The following is a 23,548-nucleotide window of genomic DNA, read 5'->3' as shown; positions in this document are numbered from 1 at the left end:
TACAGTAGAGTAGTATGATATAATTATACGTAAAAAGTATCATTAATTAAGTGAAACATACCATAACAGTGAACAATGTGTTTAATTACTGTAATGAGTCCATGATTTCACAGGGTTACGCCTCATGGTTTTACATTTGCTTTGTCTTCTGAAACCTCGCCCTCTGCATTTAAACACATTTTGGAGAAAATAGAACTGAGGGGAGAAAACGTACACGAGCAGCTCTCAGCAGTGTGAGGTGTAATACACCTGAAGACTGTGTTTTCATTAAGAAATGGCTGATCACTCATCAGATTTCTGTAAGTAAGTTTCTGTGAACCCTTGTTGTTGCTCATATCTGTATATATTTGATTTGTTGAGTTTCTGAAGTTAACACGGCGCTCATTGATTATAAATAGAAACAACACGACATGACTTTTCTTTTCTTTTCGGATATTGATACCCATTTAATATTGTTTTCTTTCTTTTTTTAAACATTTTACAATTAAACTCTCTAATTCAAAAATTATGTACATTGTGTTACACAATTGAGGTTGAGACAGATATAAGTGCAGGCAGAGCAGTTCAGTGGAAACGAGACAAACACTGAGCAAACTCACAGGTAAGTCAGGTGATCAGGAAACCGGAAATACTGCGTTTTACATTTACATTTACATCATTTGGCAGACGTTCTTATCCAGAGTGACTTAAATTTATCTCATTTATACATCTGAGCAGTTGAGGCTTAAGGGCCTTGCTCAAGGGCCCAGCAGTGGCAGCTTGGCAGTGCTGAGATTTGAACTCATGACCTTCTGATCAGTAGTCCAACCACTGTATTAACCACTGACTCTAAGCAATAAAGTCAATCAATAAACACAGGAACTGGACATAAACAGGATCAAACCAGGAAAACATGGCTTGGTAACATCAGAACACATGATAAGCTGAACATATACTTCGCAGAGAATGAATGAGTGAAGGTATTTTTTAAAGGGTGCTTGTGTGTGTGAGGCTGATTGAATACAGGTGTGTTCAGGAGTGTTCAACACAGGCATGTTCAATCAGAAGCTCGGTGACTGGGGGGCTAGGTGGGGATCGGGGAGGGGTGGAGGTCCCAGGAGGCCATATTTGTAGGCTGTGGTGCTTGCTGTGAGAATGAGTTCGTAAATAAGTGTGAATTATTAGTGATATAATAATAAGTGTTATGGATGCACTGATACCATTTTAATGGACCTAAAAAGCGAATACTATGTTATTATGTACTATTAATGTTTTTCTAATGTTCCAAAAATGACACTGATACAGAAATGAACATTAATCAATCAGGGATGCCAAATAACATTTTATTAGCTCTCTCCTCTATGCCAATCTGTGAACTTTTATTAGTTTATGCCACTTGGTGGTTGGTCTCCTAAAACCATTAAACCATTCATCCACATCTGGTGAGTCAGTGATGGTCACATTCCAGGGAAATAGGTGTGGTTGGTACCTAAGTACTCATTGGAATGGCGACAGCTGGGTGGCATAGTGTAGCAGGGAGTTTCAGGCGTATTCAGCTCAAGGGAGAAACTGATGGCACAGAAGGTTCTTTGAAATCTTTGTCTATTCACCTCTTAGACCTGACCATTGGATTATGGGTGGTAGTAAATACCAGAAAACACCTTGGAAGAGGAGCTCAGTTGTCTTAAAGATGGATGGTAGGTTGAGCAGGGGAATGAACAAGGGAATGATTTAGAGAATCAGTCTACAATCATTATTATAACCGTTTCCTTGTGAAGTTGGAAGATTGCTTGCTTCAGGTCCTTCCACAACATTTCTATTGGATTAAGGTCAGGACTTTGACTCGGCCGTTCCAAAACATTAACTTCATTCTTCTTTAACCATTCTTTGGTAGAACGCTCGTGTGTTTAGGATCGTTGTCTTGCTGCATGACCCACTTTCTCTTCAGATTCAGTTCATGGACAGATGTCCTGATATTTTCCTTTAGAATTCACTGGAATAATTCAGAACTCATTGTTCCATCAATGATTGCAAGTTGTCCTGGTCCAGATGCAGCAAAACAGGGCCAAACCCTGATACTACCACCACCATGTTTCACGGATGGGATAAGGTTCTTATGCTGGAATGCAGTGTTTTCCTTTCTCCAAACATAACGCTTCTCATTTAAAGCAAAAGTTCTATTTTGGTCTCATCCATCCACAAAACAATTTTCCATTAGCCTTCTGGCAGCAATGTTCTTTTTGGAGAGCAGTGGCTTTCTCCTTGCAACCCTGCTATGTACACCACTGTTGACTATTACGTAACAGTGGCCTTGAATTTCCTCCATTTGTACACAATCTGTCTGACTGTGGATTTGTGGAGTCCAAACTCTTTAGAGATGGTTTTGTGACCTTTTCCAGCCTGATGAGCTTCAACAACTATTTTTCTGAGATGATCAGAAATCTCCTTGCATGATGCACTTCCACAAACGTGTGTTGTGAAGATCAGACTCTGATAGATCCCGGTTCTTTAAATAAAACTGGGCGTCACTCACACCTGATCATCATACCATTGCTTGAAAACACCTGACTCTAATTTCACCTTCAGATTAGCTGCTAATTCTAGACGTTCACATACTTTTACCACTCACAGAGATGTAATATAGGATCATTTTCCTCAATAAATATATGACCAAGTATAATATTACTATCTCATTTGTTTAATTGGGTTCTCTTTATCTACTTTTAGGACTCGTGTGAAAATCTGATGATGTTCACAAACCTTCCAGCAGCAGGTTTGTTTTACTAATTGATTTTTGGTTGCTGTACAGGATGGTTAAAGTTTGGGACTAAACAATGTCCAGACTTTGTCCTGAATTTGTTTTCATGATGCTGTTTGTTTAGAAATGTTCTGTAATAAACTCTGGGTTCTTCCAGGAACAGGTGTATTTATAATGAAATCATGTGACACTTTAATTGCATGCAGGTCGACATCATTTAACTAATTAATGATGTCCAATGCAACTCCCCCCTCCCCCCACGCCTCCACATTTTGTGTAGATTATTAATATCATAAAATCCCACTTATGTCCATTTCACTTCCAGGTTGTTACACTATGACCTGTGGTGGACATCTGTGTAGTTCTGAGAGATTTCTATTAGTGTACTGACAATGCAGATACTGATAGTTTCACCAAAAGCATAACAGAGACTATTTAAAAATGTGATTTATTTTTCTTTTTTATTTAACATAGGCTTTTAACTTCCTGTGTCAACAAACCCAGAACTACAAAACAAGAAGTTCAGCAGACACGTCCGTTTCGAACATCCAGTAACATTTAAATTAATTCTTAAAACTCAGTGTAGTGTTTTATCAGGTGAGTCCTTACGTTCATTATGTAAAAAAGTCTTTAATTCTTCTAACTGTGTATTTTTTTTACTGACTCTGATTTTTCTGTATAGTTACAGAGGAGGACATTCACTCAGTGTGGATTCTTACTGAAAAATGGACACCGTGCTGGACACCTTGAGAGAAAAACTACACGAGGAAACTGAAAACATTTTAGAAATAGTAAAACAAGAGCTCGAACAACGAGAAGAGAAGATCGAGTGTAAAAGACTGAAACTGGAAAAGAAAAAGGAAAAGATTGAGAGGATGAAACAAGAACTACAAGGAGAGATAGAGCAACTGCGAGAAGAAATAGAAGAGAAAGATGAAGAGATAGAGCAACTGAAAGAGGAACTAGAGGAGAAAGATGAAGAGATAGAGAGAATGAAACAGGAACTAGAGGAGAAGGTTGGGGAGATATGTGGTATATTTGATTATTAATGTAATGTGATGCTAATTCACATTCTCACCAGTGCAGATTTTTAAGAACTCCTGAAGACAACGGGTGTGTACAGTTCTGATTAGTTAAGATTAGGGTCAAAATGAGGATAATTTGTTTTTAGATTGATTAGTAAAAATGGGCTAAGTCTCATTCTCACAGCAGGTTGTGTGTGCGAGAGAGAATCCATACTGCACATGTACTACTTCCATTCTGTCTACAGGAGAATAAATAAATCCCCAGTAATTTGGGAAGGTGTGGTCTGGTGTCCTTTATAGTAACACAATGCAGAGGGAAAGATTGTGTTTTTACAAACTGGTAGAAATAATACTGATAGTCTATCACAATCACAACATACAGCATTTTTATATAAAAAATAATGAAACAAAAATGTAGGAAGAAGGAACAATTATATTTCTATTGGAGAGTGGGCAGCGTTACTGAGTTCTGGGATTTATTGTTCAGTTTATTATCGAGAGAACAATTTCTGAGGCTGCATCATGTTACTTCAAGGCCAAAGGTTAAGTAAACAAGGAAGAAACAAACAAGGGGCTACTCTAGTAATAATTCAGTTGAGTAAAAGTGAAATGAATGATTAAAAAAATAATTAAAGTAATAAGAAATAACGCGTCTGGTGAAAAGTTTAAAGTTTGTTACAACAACTAATCCAAAAAATGTTCTCTAACAATGCATTTGTGAACAATTATAGTATAAACTATCTAAATTTGCTGAAGTGAACCCCAGCTCGCTTAAAAACGGTGAAGTGGATATAAAAAGTTTACACACCCCTGTTAAAATTGCAGGTTTATCTGATGTAAAAAAATGTAAGATAAATCATGTCAGATCTTTTTCCACCTTTAATGTGAAACAGCAACCAACAAAATTCAAGTAAAAAACAAATAGAAACCTTTTAGGAGAAAAAAAAATACAAACGTGCACATACTGTCTTTTATTATTATTGTTTTTGAATATTGATTAAATTAAATATGACTTCTACTGTCATATGTGAATAAATAATGAATAAATATGTGAATAAATGCAGTGAATACATTAATTATATAAAGTTTATATTATAGAAATAAATTATATTAAAGTACTCTATATAAATATTTACTACAGTAGAGTAGTATGATATAATTATACGTAAAAAGTATCATTAATTAAGTGAAACATACCATAACAGTGAACAATGTGTTTAATTACTGTAATGAGTCCATGATTTCACAGGGTTACGCCTCATGGTTTTACATTTGCTTTGTCTTCTGAAACCTCGCCCTCTGCATTTAAACACATTTTGGAGAAAACGAAACTAAGGGGAGGAAACGTACACGAGCAGCTCTCAGCAGTGTGAGGTGTAATACACCTGAAGACTGTGTTTTCATTAAGAAATGGCTGATGACTCATCAGATTTCTGTAAGTAAGTTTCTGTGAACCCTTGTTGTTGCTCATATCTGTATATATTTGATTTGTTGAGTTTCTGAAGTTAACACGGCGCTCACTGATTATAAATAGAAACAACACGACATGACTTTTCTTTTCTTTTCGGATATTGATACCCATTCAATATTGTTTTCTTTCTTTTTTTAAATAAACATTTTACAAACTCTTTAACACTAAAATTATGTACATTGTGTTACACAATGGAGGTTGAGACAGATGTAAATGCAGGTAGAGCAGTTCAATGGAAACGAGACAAACACTGAGCAAACTCACAGGTAAGTCAGGTGATCAGGAAACCGGATAAACTACATTACATTTACATTTACGTCATTTGGCCGATGTTCTTATCCAGAGCGACTTACATTTCTATATTTTATACATCTGAGCATCTGAGGGTTAAGGGTCTTGCTCAAGGGTCCAACAGTGGTAGCTTTGCAGTGCAGGGGCTTGAACTCCTGACCTTCTGATCAGTAACCCAGAACCTTCAACCACCGAGCCAACACTGCCACTGCCCTATTAGTAGAAGGAACAAGATTATAAGGAAATGTAACCACACAGTCAGTATCACAATAGTTAACATTGTATCACAAATTTGCTTAAATTTAAATAGTAACCTAAAACTAATGCAGAATGTTGAATATAAAAAATTCCAGACATTGAATATTTCCTTTCATTGTTTTAAATAAATAAATAAATAAATAATAAAAAAAAACTGTTCACTTCTGATGGAAAAAAATCCCAGATTTCCCGTGTGGTCTTAGACATTTGGACTGGACTGCATGTACGTGAAAACATTTTCACACTCTGAATGATGTTGGCCTTTATAACAGTATTAGCAAAGACAGATCAGGACCTGAGAGTGAGATATTGTAAAGAACAGAGTCTTACAGAACAGGCATTGAGCAGGACCCGATCAGGGCTAAACTCAGGAAGGGGAAGGAGCAGGACCCAAAGCTAAGACAGAACAAAAAGCAGTGCTTAATATTGAGACAAAGGCAATGATCAGTACCTAAAACCAAGTAAGGAGCAGGGTCAAAGACTAAGGCAGGACAAGGAGAAGGGCCTGGTGAGCAACAGTGCATGCAGCAATGGTCTATCAGGCCATATTCTACATTTGCACAGTACATCAGCATGAAGACTGCTTAGTAAATGTGAGTCCCACAATTATTCCTGTGTTGGGTTGAATGCTTGTGGCCATTGTGCTGTTCAGAGAGTTAAACAAGTTTCCTTATAATGAATACAGAATATTCTGTTTTATATGTATTTTATATGATACCATCTCTGTTTTACTATATCTAGGTCTAAGTTCTCCTGACACACCAGAAACATATTATTATTATCCCCCAGTAAAAGGTAAATCAAATATATATATATATTTTTATTTTAAAGCACAATGGAATACTCGTATTGAGTTATTCTTTTTATTGATCTTTGGTTCTCTTATATCAAGTCTATTTTGTTTTTAGAAATGGGCACAGCTACTGGGAACAATCCCTCGCAGACCATAGAGGATACAACAAAGCAAACGTGCAAAATCAAGAAAAATAAGAAGGAAAAGAAAGAAAAACATCTGCATATGAAAGTTAATTATGAAAAGAAAGAAAAGAATCTGGAAGCAAGAGAGATTGCTGTAGAAAAGAGAGAAACCCATCAGGATAGAAGAGAAATTCATCTGGAAGAGAGAGAAAAGCATCTGAATGAAAAAGAAACGAATTTAGCAGAAAAAGAAAAGCATCTACAACAAAAAGAAATTACTTTGCAAGAGAAAGAAAAGCATCTGGATGGAAAAGAAGTTCAATTTGAAGAAAAAGAAAAGCATCTGAATGGAAAAGAAAAGAATTTAGCAGAAAAAGAAAAGCATCTACAGCAAAGAGAGATTAATTTGCAAGAGAAAGAAAAGCATCTGGATGGAAAAGAAGTTCAATTTGAAGAGAAAGAAAAACAACTGTTTGTAAGAGAGAATAATTTGGTGAAAACATCAAAATATCTAGATGGAAGAGAGACTCGCTTGCAAGAGAGAACAAAACATCTGGAAGAAAAAGACATTTCTTTAGAAGAAAGCTTAAAGCATCTGTTGGGGAGAGAGAATAGTTTGCAAGAGAGAACAAAACATCTGGAAGAAAAAGAAGTTTCTTTAGATGAACGTTTAAAGCATCTGTTGGGGAGAGAGAATAGTTTGCAAGAGAGAGGAAAGTGTCTGGATGGAAGAGAGGTTCAACTGGAAAAGAGGGAAATGCGTATAGATAGAAGAGAGAGTCGTGTGGATGAGAGAGAACAGCGCCTGGAGGGAAAGGAGATTCGTTTGGAAGAGAAAGAAAAAAATCTTGCACAACATGACCTGAGACATCTTAATTCTGCAGATAGAGAAAATGAAAAACAGGAAAGAAGTTCATTCATGAAAAGTTCCAAGAAGCAAAAGAGAGAACATCCTGATGAAGAAGAGAAAGAGCACTCTGTTGATGAGTAACCCATTCAGTGCAGAAACAGACAGTAGACCTGGTGAGTCAACAGAAAATACTTTTTTTTTCTGTGTATCTCTATTTATTACTCATTTTCTCTGAAAGACAATTTTCTCACATCACTAGATGTGAGATAGACTAGATAGACTGATGTTTGTCCCTTGGCTCATAGCGAGGCTGTGTGATGAATAAGGTCCTGTTCACACCAGGACTTTTTTCGCCACAGGTTTTTTTGTGTTCACACCCAGGCGTTAAACACGGGCGATGCGCTGAATAAAAGTGCAAATTCACTCCCTGACAGTAGATGGCGCTTATTGAAACGCAGTAATACGCCGTTACACAAGGTGGCGCTGCACAACTTTCTGTTTCTGACACCTGCTCATCACTGAGAAGAAGAGAGCCGGTATTTAAGTCTTTAAGCCGTTCACACACTTTTTGTGAACTCTGTAAAGCACTTTTGGGAAACGTAAGATATTTGCTGATTTACGCTGCAACAAATACTTAAAGTTCCCATTTTAAACAGTATACTCTTTTTAAATAAGTAATGATTTTAATTATATCAAAGTCACAGCAATAGCATTCACATACTTATGGGAAGACCCAGATAATTTAATTTTTGAATCTAATTTTTGGAGGAGGGAGGGAGTGGGTATAACGCAACTATTGTTGTAAACAAAAAAAATTATGTTCCTGCAAATTGATGAACTGGTGACTATGAATAGTCTTTTTTGTGGTCAATATGATAATACGACTACTCAATAATGGGGCTCTTAGATATTTGAATAAGAGGTGAAGAATACTTATACACACACACACACACACACACACACACACACACACACATATATACCAGGATAAAATAAATACAATGGATCAATCAGCGGATAATCATTTACAAAGAAACAAAAGATGCTATTTAGTGTAGAAAATAACACTGAAAGAATTAAATGGATCATTTACAATATGCTTACATTTCAGTGTTGTCAAAACATAGTCACAACATAATAAATACACTTTATTTATATATAATTTAGTGTGCAATTTGGAATCTGGTGTTTTCCAAAGACACCTTGTTTGTGTGTGTAGGCAGAAGGATTTATTAGCAGTGAGTATTTTATTTAGGGTCACGTACGTACTCTCACTAAAATGGTGGGATTCTTCTTCTTTTTCGGCTTCTTCTTCGTCTTTAAGACAGTTTTGTACTTGAGCGCCATCAAGTCGTACTTTTACGTAACTTCGGTGGCTCTGGGCATGTGAACAAAAACGCGAATCTCATCGGTCGGCCAGTTTTTGACGCGGCACGTCAGGCTCGTTGTCTTGCTGCATGACCCACTTTCTCTTCAGGTTCTGTTCGTGGACAGATGTCCTGATATTTTCCTTTAGAAATCGCTGGTATCATTCAGAATTCAGCCATCAATGTCTGCAAGTCGTCCTGGTCCAGATGCAGCAAAACAGGCCCAAACCATGACACTACCACCACCATGTTTCACAGATGGGATAAAGTTCTTATGCTGGAATGCAGTGTTTTCCTTTCTCCAAACATAACGCTTCTCAAAGGTTTATTTGGGTTTATTTTTGTTGCCACAATGTGTTATTTTAGTATAAAGAACTTCAAACGCTTCGAATTCATGTCCAGGTGTGACGACTACATTATCATTATAAATAACTGTGAGACCTCCGCCTCTGCCATTTAGACGAGTGTGATGTATTTATCTATCTACGTTTCTGTTTAGCTCGGAGAACAGACACAGTCTTAATATTGTGGAACTAGGTGATGAGTCAGTGCAGCTAGCAGAGGGGTCGGTTTAGCCTGCTCAAATGAGGGCTAAAAAAGATTTGCACTTCATGTGCAGTACTAACTGTTACTAACTCCACTCTACCAGAGTTTGATAGGAACTTGATAGGGTGATGTACAGAGACCGCTGCAACAAGAAACTTTAAACTTTAAGTAAAATATCTTATTTAGATAGGCTTTGTAACACCCAAAAATACAAATGTCTACAAACTAGTGGAAAATGTAAACTTTATTGTGACTCAGACTTTGTTTTATTGAATTCTTTTACAGTGCATGAACACCGGCTGGAAGAAGAAACCTTCAGGTGGAAGAAGAGGAAGAAATTAGTACCTTACCTGAATATATACTGGATCTGTACGAGACTTGAATAGAGATCAGAACATTATTCTGATAATAATATTTTTAACAGAGGCCACGTTAAAATAAAGAGGACACAAACTCAACAGTCGAGCATGAACAACCACTTATCAAAACTACTTAATATTATGTGTGTCCTGTGAACCGAGCAGCCAGCCAAATTCCCATTCCTGAGTCAGGCAACAAAACTGTAAAAAACAAACAAACAAAAAACTTGCTGATACGATATACGCCTGTGACGTTTATGTGGAAAAAAAAACTAAAGTAAAAATTAGGTGTTTTTGTTTTTTTTTTTTTTATTTTTAAAAAAATACTTTTTAAAAAATATTTTTTTAAATTTAAATTTAATTTTAATGAAATTTAACTTTAATTAATTAAAAAAAAATTTTAATACTTACATACATACTGTACATACAGTACTGTGCAAAAGTTTTAGGCATATGCAAAGAAATGCTGATGCCTTCAAAATACTGAAATACAGTAAAGAGCAGTAAACAGTAGTAAATGAAACAAAGTCAATATTTAGTGTGACAAAAAATAAAAATAAAAATAGTAGTCTCAGGTAGAGTTAGTGCAGTTTTATAAGGAAATGAGCTGTAAGCTTTATTGAGCATCTTGCAGAATGCCGCTTTCTTTACTGATGAACATTTTTCTGTAACATTTAATTCTGTGCTGGAAAACTAAAGTTTGGGAATCTAAAATGTGTTTGTACTGACTCGATATGTCGAAGTCATCAAATAAAAATCTGTAACAAAGTTTGTACTAAAAAAAAATAGGTGCCTAAAACTTTTGCACAGTACTGTATGTATTTTTCTTTAGGTTTTTAGTTCCCAAAATCCTTAGACATATTTGTATACTAATATATGTATTTTGTTGTTATACATTTTTTTAGATTTAAATTAGCATTCACTGCTATTTTTAGTTCTGCTTGCCAATACCAAGAGGCAGGTTGACTGTGGGGGAAAGTGGGATGTTTTGTGCTCGTTTTCTTTACTTCCTTATTCATAATTACATCTTTCTTTCTTTCTTTCTATTATATTATATATTTATTTCTATCTTTATTTCAATTATTCAGCTGGCCTTGTCTTTAATGTCATACTTTGAAATGTTTTGTCCCCCCCCCGTGCCCGATTCTCCCTGGGATAGGCTCCAGGTTCCCCGTGACCCTGAAAAGGATAAGCGGTATAGAGGATGGATGGATAGATTTATTTGTTAATATATATTTTGATTCATTAAACTCATTTTCGGGAAACTGTGTCCCTTGTGCCTTGACTGCCTCGAACCCTCACAAACAGCTTACCCAAATCATAAGTCTACTATTACCTACTGATTATGTACAGTAACAGTAGCGGCTTCTCATTAATTCTGTATATATTTTCTTAGTAGTTCTCCAGGAGGCATGAAAGAAAGTAGTTATTGATTAGCAAATGCTGAACTACCGCATTCATCTGTGTGCTCTTGTTTACATATTCGTGAATCAGAGTTTCTAGTTAATAGCAGTTACTAGAATGTTAATATTGCATTATTCATTTCTTCCTGTGTGATTAATCATTAATGACGGATCTGTATTCTAAAGTGTTCCCCCTGGTGCTTTAATATTAGGCATGCTGTTAAGGGTGTTATAGATCTCATCTGGTTCTATCAGTTTATCGAAGGAAATCTCTGGTTCTTCAGTTAATTTTGGTAGTTTGATATTATTTAGAAAGTTATTGATGTCTTCTGTGTCCAGACCGAGTGTAATAGAGTGAATTGTAATAGACTGATATATAATATGGTATTGCTGGTGAGAAAGAATTCAATCCGAGTGTGTGTGTGTGTGTGTGTGTGTGTGTGTGTGTGTGTGTGTATGTGTGGTGAGCTGAGGAGTAATATGTGTGTTCCTTGGTGTTTGGGTGTTGTAGTCGCAAACAATCGCCAAGTCCAGAGACAGACATGTATTGCCTTATTGTTTGTGTGCTCTGCCAGTTCTGTGTAGTGTGTACTAACAGTTCTGTTTTATGTGTACTAGTGGTTTTATATAATTCTGGGTTGATGACTGGGTTAAAGTCGCCATCGATTATGATGGGGAATCCGGGACGTTTGTGAGATGTGTGAAGAGGGCAGAAGATCAAGGGGTTGTCTGTATTTGGTCCATATATGTTTGCTATTGTTATCAGGCTGTTGTTGATAGAGATGTTTATGATGTATCTGCCTTCAGGGTCGGTGATAGTGGCACTGTGTGTGAATGAGAGTTTTTTTGTTTGTTAAAATTGCTACACCTCTTTGTTTGGTAAAGCAGTGCGCAGCGGAAATGTGGTTGAATTGTGGGGTGTGTAATTTGTAACTTGTGTTTCTTCGAGTAAGCATATATCTGCGTTTAGTGTAGTCAGATGCTGTAGTACTTTTTTATTTCTGCCTGTCAGGAATTTGATCAATGACATGTTTTTGGGAGATCTCTTGTTGGGTTTATCAGTGGTGTACTATTGATGTATGGTCTATGTGAGTATTGCTGTGTGCGATAGGTTACTTGTTGGTGTTATTTTATTGGGTTGTTTTGTATGTGAGCATGGTGGTGTATATCTGAAACACACTGGTCAAATAAAAAAGAACAACAGTTAGCAACAGAGGATAAAAGGTCATGGCATTGCTGAGGAGTGAGACGTCAGTGGAATGAACTAATGTAACACAGTCAAGCTTATACCAGAGGTTTTTTTGTTCTGTGTTGTTTCAGGGACCGTGGGTGTTGTGTGTGTGTGTGTGTGTGTGCGTGTTTTGAGGTAGGGATAACGGGGCAGAAGGGTTGCAGTGGACAGCAGATCAGAGGTATTTATGAGATTTGTGTTTTTTAATGTGAGAGAGATCACGGGGGTTATTTTATGTAGGTAAACCATCATGATATATGTGAGTGTGTAATAGAGTAATATCTGATAGGTAGCTAAAAGGAAAGAAGATAGATAGATAGATGGATAGATGGATGGATGGATAGATAGATAGATAGATAGATAGATAGATAGATAGAAGCACTTCACTTCAAACCTTGTACTGAAGGTTTTGTGCAAATCCATGCAACCAGTCCAGAGTTACAGCTATTTGAGTAAACCAAGCTCTGAACCACTAGGATTTATTGGCTTGTGGTGGCCATATTGTTTACAAATCTCAACATTTCTGATATTTATTGAGCTTCAGACTCTGCTGAGTAATTTCACACCAATTTTGTGAAGAAAGGCCCAGTTGTAAAACTAGAAGTGATATTTTATGCAAATTAGCTCAAAATATAACCAGGCACAACTGAATGGTTCTTTGCTTTGGAGAATCCAAGGAACTATGGCTTTTAAAAAGTAACTACTGAATAAGTACTGATCACATCCACATTCATTTCCCATAGCTAATGATTACCTTCCTCCTGGAGATTTACTTCCCTTATATACCAATTCCTATACTTCCAATTACAACTTCAATGTCTATATGTGTTATTAACATTATAAAGTATAAAATATTATAAAGTGCAACACATAATAATCCATTAATAATTACTGACGCATTCATATTCTGCTACCTAAAAGTAAATAACTTTCAACCCTGTTGTAAGTTAGTTAATGGAATATTGTTGGTACTCAGTGCTGCATTTGAAGCCTTTGTAGATTATTGTTGTCCATTTCTCTTTTTAGACCATGACTGGCTAAATAATGACACAGCGACCCTGTGCTCCTGGGGTAGGTTTCCCCATAACGATGAATCATGGTGAATAACAAACAGATACATCAGATATGACTGTCTAGTGAAAGTACAATTTAATAAACTTACTATGAGCTTATGATTAGATGTTCTTATTTGCACAGTCAGAAGACGGCAACAGCGATGTAATATTGTACAACCACGATTCCAAAAAAGGACGCTGGGAAAAATGTCAATAAAAACAATGCAATGATTTGCAAATCTCACAAACCCATATTTTATTCACAAATAGAAAACATTTCAAATGTTTAAACTGAGGAAATGTACTGTTTTAAGAAAAAAATAAGGTAATTTTGAATTTGATGGCCACAAGACGTCTCAAAAAAGTAGGGACAGGGCAACAAAAGGCTGGAAAAGTAAGTGTTATTAAAAAGAAACAGCTGGAGGTTAATTGGGAACAGGACAGTAACATGATCGGGTATTAAAAGATTATATTAGAGAGGCGGAGTCTCTCAGAGGTAAAGATGGGCAGAGGTTTATAGAATAGTTAACGAATATACAAAATAAGTTTAGGAGCAGTGGTAGTTCTGTGTTGAAGACATTGGAAGGTGATGAGTTCAAATACCAGCACTGCAAGCCTTACACTGCTGGGCCCTAGCAAGGCCCTCAATTGTTCAGTTGTATAAAATGAAATAAATGTAAGTCACTCTGGAAAAGGGTCTCAAATGCCATAAAAGTAAATGTAGACAACCATTAATCTATTGGCTTTTTTATTTTGTTTGGGTCCAGACTGGACATGGGTGGTGTAAGTCTGAAGTGATTCCAAAAGTGACATCCTTGGTCCATAACTTTGTTCATCTGAGTTTTATATTCGTTTACTGGATGAACGTTTGTCTGTCATGCTACCTCCACACCCTCTGAGTAAGCAATTTACTTATCCTTACTGAGCTGGGGAAATGAACAAGATAAAAAATATCCTTCCTCTTTTGTGCTGCTCTCTAACTGTGCCTGTTCAAGACCATTACCTGGGCCTCTCACCTACAGCACCATGGTCTTGCAAGGATGAAGCCTCTACTCAAAGACCAGCATAAAAATCCAAACTTAAGTTTGCAGGTGATCATCACCCTTTTCAAATAAAACAAAAATTATATATAAAAAATAAAGAGTCATATAAAACAAAAAAATTAACTGTTTGGCCACAATGATAAGCGTTATGTATGCAGGAAAAAGAGTGAGTCTGTTAGCCTGAAGATTAACTCTGGGTTACTGATCAGTATGTTGGGGGTTCAAGCCCCACCATCACCTAGCTGCCACTGTTGGGCCCCTGAACGAAGCCCTTAACCCTCTCTGCCCCAGGGGTGCTGTATCATGGCTGACCCTGCACTTCCTGACAAGCTGGGATATATAAGAAGAAAAGAATTTATATACATGGGCATATGAGCCATTATACATGAGCCATTAAACATCCCCCACACACACACACATTTCAAAATCTAGGTTCTATCTAGGATAGAATGGAAATAGAAATAAAATATTAGCTTATATGTTCTATAAACATAACGGGAAGGATTTCCCATCACTTGGAATCTGATTTCATATTAAATTTAACATAAAATTTTAGGATGCAAGGGATAACTTTGTCTGTGATTTGACATCATTGACGTTACCAAGTCAAGTGAGTTTTGTTGATTTCACAGCATGTCAAATGGTCAAAGACTTTGATAGATGTACTATCGTTTTTAAAAAAAATATATTTAAAACAGGAAGACAGAATGTTAATTCATCGCATGGAAAAAATCATGCAAACATTTTTATCTGTGAGACTGGGTTGGATACGCCCAACCTCCTCCCACACGTTTCATTATAAATCCACTGTGATGTACAAGTGCAAGTCATTCTAAGCAAAAGCTGCATTTCTCTTTTGCTGGTCTTTCAAAAGAAGTATTCAAAAAAGTAAGTTTACATAAAATGTGCCGTTTATATTATAATCATCTGCAAAATATGTGTTTTGTAATCAAATTAAAATGTCTGCAGTAATATTTCTGTGGTACCATAATTTCATTAAGATATACAGTATAACTCTTATATATAACTGTTATGATTATTTCTAATAATTTAACTATGTAACTTCCTATTAAATAATAAACAGTTGCAGTAAGATGAAGATGAAGGTGACTGTGGTGTTGTTGCTTCTTCTGGTTCTGGCCTCAGCCACTGACTGTAAGTTTCTAACAACATTTTATGTCAAATCAAATTAAGAATCCTTTAGGAAAATGTTTACATTTATGTGACTAAAATGTTTACGTTACTGTGACTATTTGCTGTTGGTGTTTTGTTAATGACCTCAGACTTCATATAATTTAAATCAACTGAGTAAAATGTTTTATTGGTATAGTACTTTTAACAATATGTGTTATCACAAATCAGCTTTACAGAAATACTGGTGTAGATAATACATGGTACTACTTCAATTAAACTGCATAAAACCACATTTTGTTAATCAAATTCAAATTTTAAAAGTTAAAATGATATTTTATCCACAAGTCACTGCTTTAAATATTATTATTATTATTATTATTATTATTATTAAGAATAATAATAATAATAATAATAATAAGAGGAAGGAGAAGAAGAAGAAGGAGAAGGAGGAGAAGAAGAAGGAGAAGTACAGCCACAAGCAGCAATCTGTGGGGTCCAAGCATTCTTCCCAAATAGCTTCACCAATGACCAGTTCTTACCAAATGAGATAGAACAATAAAGATTCCATATATAAACCCATTTATCAAGTTTTATGATGATACAGTACTGTGCAAAAGTCTTAGGCACCCGATTTTGTTTAAGTACAAACTATGTTATAGATTTTTATTCTATGGGTACTACATTTTCAAGTCAGTTCAAAAACATTTCAGGTTTCCTAGCATTAGTTTTCCAGCACAAAATTAAATGTTACAGAAAAATGTTTATATTTTAGTAAATAAAGCAGCATATTATGTAAGAAACACTTTTCAGATTAAAAAAAAAACAACAACATACTGAAGGCTGCTGGGTTTTGCTGAAAAATAAGAACATGGTCTGCATGTGTTGATTACAATAGTCCAATCGGTTCAATTAAACATCACTTCCTATTTTGTAGTTTTGTGAGCACTTGCAAAATAAAAGTAAATAGTAACTAATATTTATTAGACCTTTACATTTTTGACACTGATGAATTGGAATAGGTTAAGGTATATTAGGTAGTAGATCTCCAGGAGGAAGCTAAGGCTTAGCTATTGGAAATTAATGTCGAAGTGATCAGTAGCTTAATTAGGAGTTATTATAAAACGTCCATAGAGTTTTCTGACTTCAACTTTAAGTGTTTAAAAAAATAACTTAAGTACAAGGTCAGAATGGCATGTAAATGAGACGCACCTGCTTTAGAGGAATTTTATGCCCTTTCGTAATGCTCCCGTAAATTCTGAATAGCGCTCAATTCTGTAGCTATGTCTGCGGTCTGAATATTGATGTATTCAATGCCAATTTTAAATCCTTACTGTGTTCCCAAATATGATCCCATATGTTCATATTGAACATCCTTTCAACACACTGAGTACTGTTTGTCCTTTATTCTGTAATGATTTATAGTCTCACTATCCATCACCCAAAAAAGGATGGGTTCCCTTTTGAATCTGATTCCTCTCAAAGTTCCTTCATCTCTGGGAGTTTTCCCTCATCACCTTCACCACTGTTTTATTCATTAAATCTACAGTATGTCTGAATGACTATGTTTACATGGACAGCAATAATCTAATTATTGACCTTAATCTAAGTAAGGTAATAATGTGATTAAGGTGTTTACATGAGTCGCTTTTAGAATACTCCAGTCATGTACCCGTTTTACATGTTATTGATCATAATTAGATTAAGAGCCCGCGTCATTACGTCACCGCGCCACGCCGTCCGACGTCCCTCCAGAATTTCACGTATCAACATACAGTTCGTCCTCGTTATGGTACCGTATACAGTTTTGGGTGTTTTTATTAAATTTTTTTTACGAACGCTTCAAGTGCGGTTAATTATTAGTCATGCTATACGTGCAAATAGACGACTGCTTGAAGCCGTGGGCTGCGTCTCAAATCGCATACTTACCTACTGTATAGTAGCCGAGATGCATGTATTTTTCCCCACTACCGGCCTATAGTAGGCAAATATGCAGTTTGGGACACAGCCGAACTCTCTTGTTCGCCGTAAAGCGTAAAACTGCCGTGTGTGATCGTGTCCTGTCGCAAAATGCGGTGAAAACTCTCACACGACGTTCATAATGTGATTAAGGTGTTTACATGTCTGTAATGCACGTCCATAATATGATTAAAACAGGAGTAATCCACCTGTCTTAATTCGATTAGAGCTTAATTAGATTATGACCATAATTAGATTAAGGTTGCTGTTTACATGGTAGTTTCTTAATCAAATTATGGTCTTAATTAGATTAAGAGTGGATTATTGTTGTCCATGTAAACGCAGTCATTGTGTTCATTGTGGCTAACACATGAATAAAAACAGTTAATAGAAGTGCACATTGGGGTTTGGACACAATTGTACTATTCTGTGTTATTTTTCCCAGTAGGTAAGGTGTTTGTCTTCCCTGAAGAGTCAAGCTCTGCCTATGTGCAACTCACACCAATGAAACCTCTGAATTTGCAGGCCTTCACACTCTGTATGCGCGTTGCTACTCAAATCTGGTACAAGCGAGAGATCATCCTGTTCGCTTATCGCACTCAAGAGGCTGACGAGCTCAATGTGTGGAGAGAAAGTAATGGAAGACTTTCTCTATACTTGAGAAGCAGTAAAGATGGTGCATTCTTTACTCTCCCGATGCTGTCAGCTTTACCCACTCATCTGTGTGTCACCTGGGATTCGAGCACTGGAAACACCGCATTTTGGGTGGACGGACGCCGCAGCATGCTGAAAATCTACAGGCGTGGCCATAATGTACATCCAAATGGAGCTATAATTATCGGACAGGATCCTGATTCATTTTTGGGTAAATTTGATGTATATCAGAGCTTTGTGGGTGAAATTACAGATGTACACATGTTTGATAGTGTTCTGAAGGCATGTCAGATTGAGCAGCTGTATGAGAAACAATACAATGCTCCGAGTGGGAACGTGCTCAACTGGGATTTTCTCGAGTACAAAATCCATGGGAATGTTGTTGAGAAATACACATACCAGGAATACTCTAAAAAAGTCTCTGACACCTGCTAATGAATTTCTCTCCTTTGATTTCCATGTCTAATAGACTATCTAATGTGACTATCATTCCTGATGAATCAGTGTCTGTGATTAAGATATAAAATGTATTCTTAGAGAAATCCTCTGTTTCTGAAACAAAAATGTGTATTAGCTCAATCTTAGATTTCACCTGATTACTGATTTACCCTCTCTTCCATTTTCTTCTTACTGTGTAACTTTAAAACTCTGCATCACAAAAACTGTTTTGTTGGAGGCGTTCTTTGAATAAATCTGACAAAATATTTTGGACTGATTTATTTGTAATTATTCAAGAAATTGCATTAAATTTATTCATTTAGCAGACGCTTTTATCCAAAGCGACTTACAAATGAGAAAATACAAGCAAAGAAAGAAATTATGCATTTCATTTAGCAGAAATACTAAATGCTGAAATTTTGTTCAGAAAGCTATGTACTACAGAGACCTCATTTTAATACAAATACAAATCTATTGCTTTGGCCTTTAATATGAATGCTAGCTGTAAGGGGTGGTGGCCCTCACTATTGCAGCCTCCTGTGATAATGAGTCTGTTGCTGTCCAGCCCAGACCTCAAAGAATTAAGGGAGATCTCCCATCCACGCCTCATTAGTCTCGGCTTCGATTCAACCTAAAATAAAACATCTGTATTCTTATTAACAAACACCACGTTGTCACCTGAGTGTAAACTGATGGTTGGCCAGTCGAGCTACTCATCTCTACACTGTGGCCCCAACTACATAGTGTCATAGTCTTCGGGAGGTTCTTCTCTTCTGCATGAACGTCTTAAATCAGTTGTGCTTGGAGAGATGTACATCAGCCTGTGATGACCTCAAAAGAGCTTAGCACCTTTGTAGTTCTCCTTCCAGTTGGGAAACGTTCCCACCCATCTCAAGAATTTATCTCCCATCACAAACACATTTTGAAGCAGACAATTTAATGTAGTTCATTTACAAATAGTCTTAATTTAGTTTAAGTTTATCATCATGCCCTTTAGACGGTAAATATAAAACTGTTCAAATATAACATCACACCACACACAGGACATTGTCAGATATTTAATTTCTGTCATTACCTGGACATGATGAGTTTGTGAGTTTAAGTGGAAACCGAGACCCCCACCAGGGAAAGTGGAAGGAAAATGAATAAATGAATAAATGAATGAACGATAGCTAAAGTGGACAGTCCAATGAACATAAAATACAGTATAGTTAGTATAGGAACCTCAAACCCTATTACTTTTTCCTTCATATCCATATATGGACGTGTGATTCACAAATATAACATTTTCTTTTCTATAAAAAGGAACAGTGCACACATTGGGTTATGTTGATCTCTGCACCTCACTGCAATGACTGAGCTGCATTACTGGATGATTTAGTGCAGGCCAAACTTAGGAGGCACTGTTTCACTGTTTAGTCTTCATTTGATCTTTTTCAGCTCTTTGTCAGATTTGCCTTTTATGGAGTTTTGTGGGCGTGGTTAAATGTAAATCAGCTGTGCCAGGAAAGTGCTTGGTCATTTATGGCTGTTTGGCATTTATCATCATGCACACACAAATACAAACAAAATGAGTGAAACTATTATTATTATTATTATTATTATTATTATTATTAACAACAACAACAACAATAAGCCTAATTTGTATAGCAAACGTCATACATTTAAAATCTGAAAGTGTTTTACAGTGTGAAATATACAGAAATAAAAAAGGCAGTCAAACATGAAATTGTAAAACAGGCAAACAATAAAAATACAATAAATAATAACAATGATAAAAAGATTAAAATAATGCAAATATGAAAGAGAAAATGTTTAAATAAAAATGTGTAAAATAGAGCAAAACATTAATTAAAATAATTAAATAATTAAAATAATGTAAAATGTTAGTGCATAAACGTGAAGAGCTCTTTTTAAGTTTCACACATGGACTATAGAAAATGCATGAGGTGACACTCTTAAGTGTCATCTTAAGACACGATTCTGAATATTGTTTATCAGGTGTTTATCAGGTGCTGTGGTGCTAAAATATGTAAAATTTAATAATCAAAAGTTTAAGTCAATTCTAAAGGAAACAGGCAGCAAGTGTGTGATGCTCAAACCGGTCTAATATAATGATACTAATGAGTTTTTATTGGCCACGTATATATTAGATCACAGTGAAATTCTTTTCTTCACAAACCCCAGCATGTCAGGGAGTTGGGGTCAGAGTGCAGGGTCAGCCATGATACAGCGCCCCCAGAGCAGAGAGGGTTAAGGGTCTTGCTCAAGGGCCCGACAGTGGCAGCTTGGCAGTGCTGGGGCTTGAATCCCCGACCTTCTGATCAGTAACCCAGAGCCTTAAACACCAAACCACCACTGCCCCATGTGCGCTTGTTTTCTAGTATTTGTTAATATTCTTGATGTGAATCTTGAAGATACCGCTTCTTCTTTTGAAGGCATTAAAGGGGTGTTAGAGAATACACTGAAGAAACGACATCATGATAAAATCTGAGGGGAAATATCTAAACATAAAGAGTCTGAAGCTTGTGGCAATGCTTATAAAAAGTACAAAATAATTTGTATCAGACCCACAATCAATCAGACACACAAACAGGGTGAAAATGACCTGAGCTTGATTACCACAGATGTCTCCTTGATAAAGAGAGACGCCATAAACATGCTGAGATGAAGTGGCTTGAACTTTTAGCACTGAGCGCCCTCTGGTGAGAGCAACAGGTAAGTGTTAATACATGATTAAACACCGAGCATGCGCAGACATGCAGGTAGGAATTTAAAGAGGCCAGACTGCAGTGCTTATAGTACTGAATTCTCTCTCTCTCTCTCTCACACACACACACACACACACACACACACACACACACACACAGTCGTGCCTCTCAGCCCTGTCTTACTTATATAGATACATTTTGCCTGGACAGCCAATTAATCGTCAGTTGAAGATGTTTAGTCCTGTTGAGCGAAGTTGTTATGAGAGGTTGTGAAGAAATATTGTTTATAAACTATATTACCAATTGCAATAAAACTTAAAATATGTTTTTTTTTCAGGATCTTACGTTTGTGATATGACCTTACTGTAATGTGAATTGATTAGAGTCCATCATGCATCATCAAAATGGAGAACTGAGCTGGAAATGTTGATTTAGCTGTGCCTGTCATGATCCCATGATTCCAGGGTAGTATTAATTTTCTCTTGGTCAAATGACTTCATCTGTCACTGTTAATGAACAAAATAGTCACTCAGTCACACAGATCATAGATCTACTCAGTTATCCAGATCTATTGTTACTGAATTTTGTATAAATCTCAGCAACAGGATTGTTCTTTTTGGCTTATGGGTATATTTGGTATATATTGATATATTCTTTTTGGTATATTTAAATACTTCTGCTCCTGTGATTTGCATAAACACTTTTGCTTTCACTTCATACTCTGGCTTCACAAGTTCTCTAGTGAGTCCTTGCAGATAAACCTGTCCTACAAAGAGCTAGCACCTTGCATATGGATTCACCCTTTAAATTTATGTCATGAATCCCTGCAAACTACCAGTTTGTTTAGATCAGTCCTGCACATCAGCTTGGAGGAGTTTTATCCCGTTCCTCAGTACAGAACAACTTCAACTCTGGGATGTTGGTGGGTTTCCTCACATGAACTGCTCGCTTCAGGTTCTTCCACAACATTTCTATTGGATTAAGGTCAGGACTTTGACTCGGCCGTTCCAAAACATTAACTTTATTCTTCTTTAACTGTTCTTTGATAGAACGACTCGTGTGTTTAGGATCGTTGTCTTGCTGCATGACCCACTTTCTCTTCAGATTCAGTTCATGGATAGATGTCCTGACATTTTCCTTTAGAGTTTGCTGGTATCGTTCAAAATTCATTGTTCCATCAATGATGGCGAGTCGTCCTGGTCCAGATGCAGCAAAACTGGTCCAAACCATGACACTACCACCACCATGTTTCACAGCTGGGATAAGGTTCTTATGCTGGAATGCAGTGTTTTCCTTCGCTTCTCATTTAAACCAAAAAGTTCTATTTTGGTCTCATCCATCAAATTTTTTTTTCCAATAGTCTTCTGGCTCGTTCACGTGATCTTTAGCAAACTGCAGAAGGGCAGCAATGTTCTTTTTGGAGAGCAGAGACTTTCTCCTTGCAGCCCTGCCATGCACAGCATTGTTGACTAGTACAAGTCTTGCTCTTGGAGTGATCTTTGTTGGTCTCCACTCCTGGGGAGGGGAACAATGGCCTTGAATTTCCTCCATTTGTACACAGTCTATCTGACTGTGGATTGGTGGAGTCCAAACTCTTTAGAGACGGTTTTGTAACCTTTTCCAGCAACTCTTTTCCTGAGGTCCTCAGAAATCTCCTTTGTTCGTGCCATGATGTACTTCCACAACATGTATTGTTAAGATCAGACTCTGATAGATCCATGTTCTTTAAATAAAACAGGATGCTCACTCACTCACACCTGATCATCATCCCGTTGTTCGAAAACACCTGACTCTAATGTCATCTTCAAATGAACTGCTAATCCTAGACGTTCACATACTTTCCACTCACAGAGATGTAATATAGGATCATTTCCCTCAATAAGTAAAAGTATAATTTGTCTCATTTGTTTAATTGGGTTCTCTTTATCTACTTTTAGGACTTGTGTGAAAATCTGATGATGTTCACAAACCTTCAAGCAGCACTGTAAATATTTATATATTTTTAAATAATTTTGTTTTACTAATTGATTTTTGGTTGCTCTACAGGATGGTTAAAGTTTGGGACTAAACAATGTCCAGACTTTGTCCTGAATTTGTTTTC

General features: G+C 36.4%; 1 protein-coding gene across 5 annotated transcripts; it reads left to right on the top strand.

Moving 5' to 3' along the window:
• Positions 1-212: 212 nt before the first annotated feature.
• LOC128615321 (pentraxin fusion protein) lies at positions 213-19,184 on the top strand. 5 transcript variants are annotated; one of them, XM_053637323.1, is made up of 5 exons: positions 4,609-5,197; positions 6,524-6,577; positions 6,691-7,723; positions 15,639-15,709; positions 18,090-19,184. In XM_053637323.1, exons 4-5 carry the CDS (start codon positions 15,649-15,651, stop codon positions 18,731-18,733), a joined length of 705 nt encoding a protein of 234 aa, XP_053493298.1. In that variant the 5' UTR covers positions 4,609-5,197; positions 6,524-6,577; positions 6,691-7,723; positions 15,639-15,648; the 3' UTR covers positions 18,734-19,184. The 5 variants fall into 5 exon arrangements, with proteins under 5 accessions (XP_053493288.1, XP_053493282.1, XP_053493298.1 ...); XM_053637313.1 differs by lacking the exons at positions 4,609-5,197; positions 15,639-15,709; positions 18,090-19,184 and adding exons at positions 213-299; positions 9,749-10,589; XM_053637307.1 differs by lacking the exons at positions 15,639-15,709; positions 18,090-19,184 and adding an exon at positions 9,749-10,589 and having other exon boundaries at positions 4,587-5,197.
• Positions 19,185-23,548: the final 4,364 nt, after the last annotated feature.

Source organism: Ictalurus furcatus, chromosome 1 (genome assembly GCF_023375685.1).
Source record: "Ictalurus furcatus strain D&B chromosome 1, Billie_1.0, whole genome shotgun sequence".
Classification (NCBI taxonomy): domain Eukaryota; kingdom Metazoa; phylum Chordata; class Actinopteri; order Siluriformes; family Ictaluridae; genus Ictalurus; species Ictalurus furcatus.
Note: the sequence above shows the minus strand (reverse complement) of the source record. Positions and strands in the feature narration are given on the sequence as shown.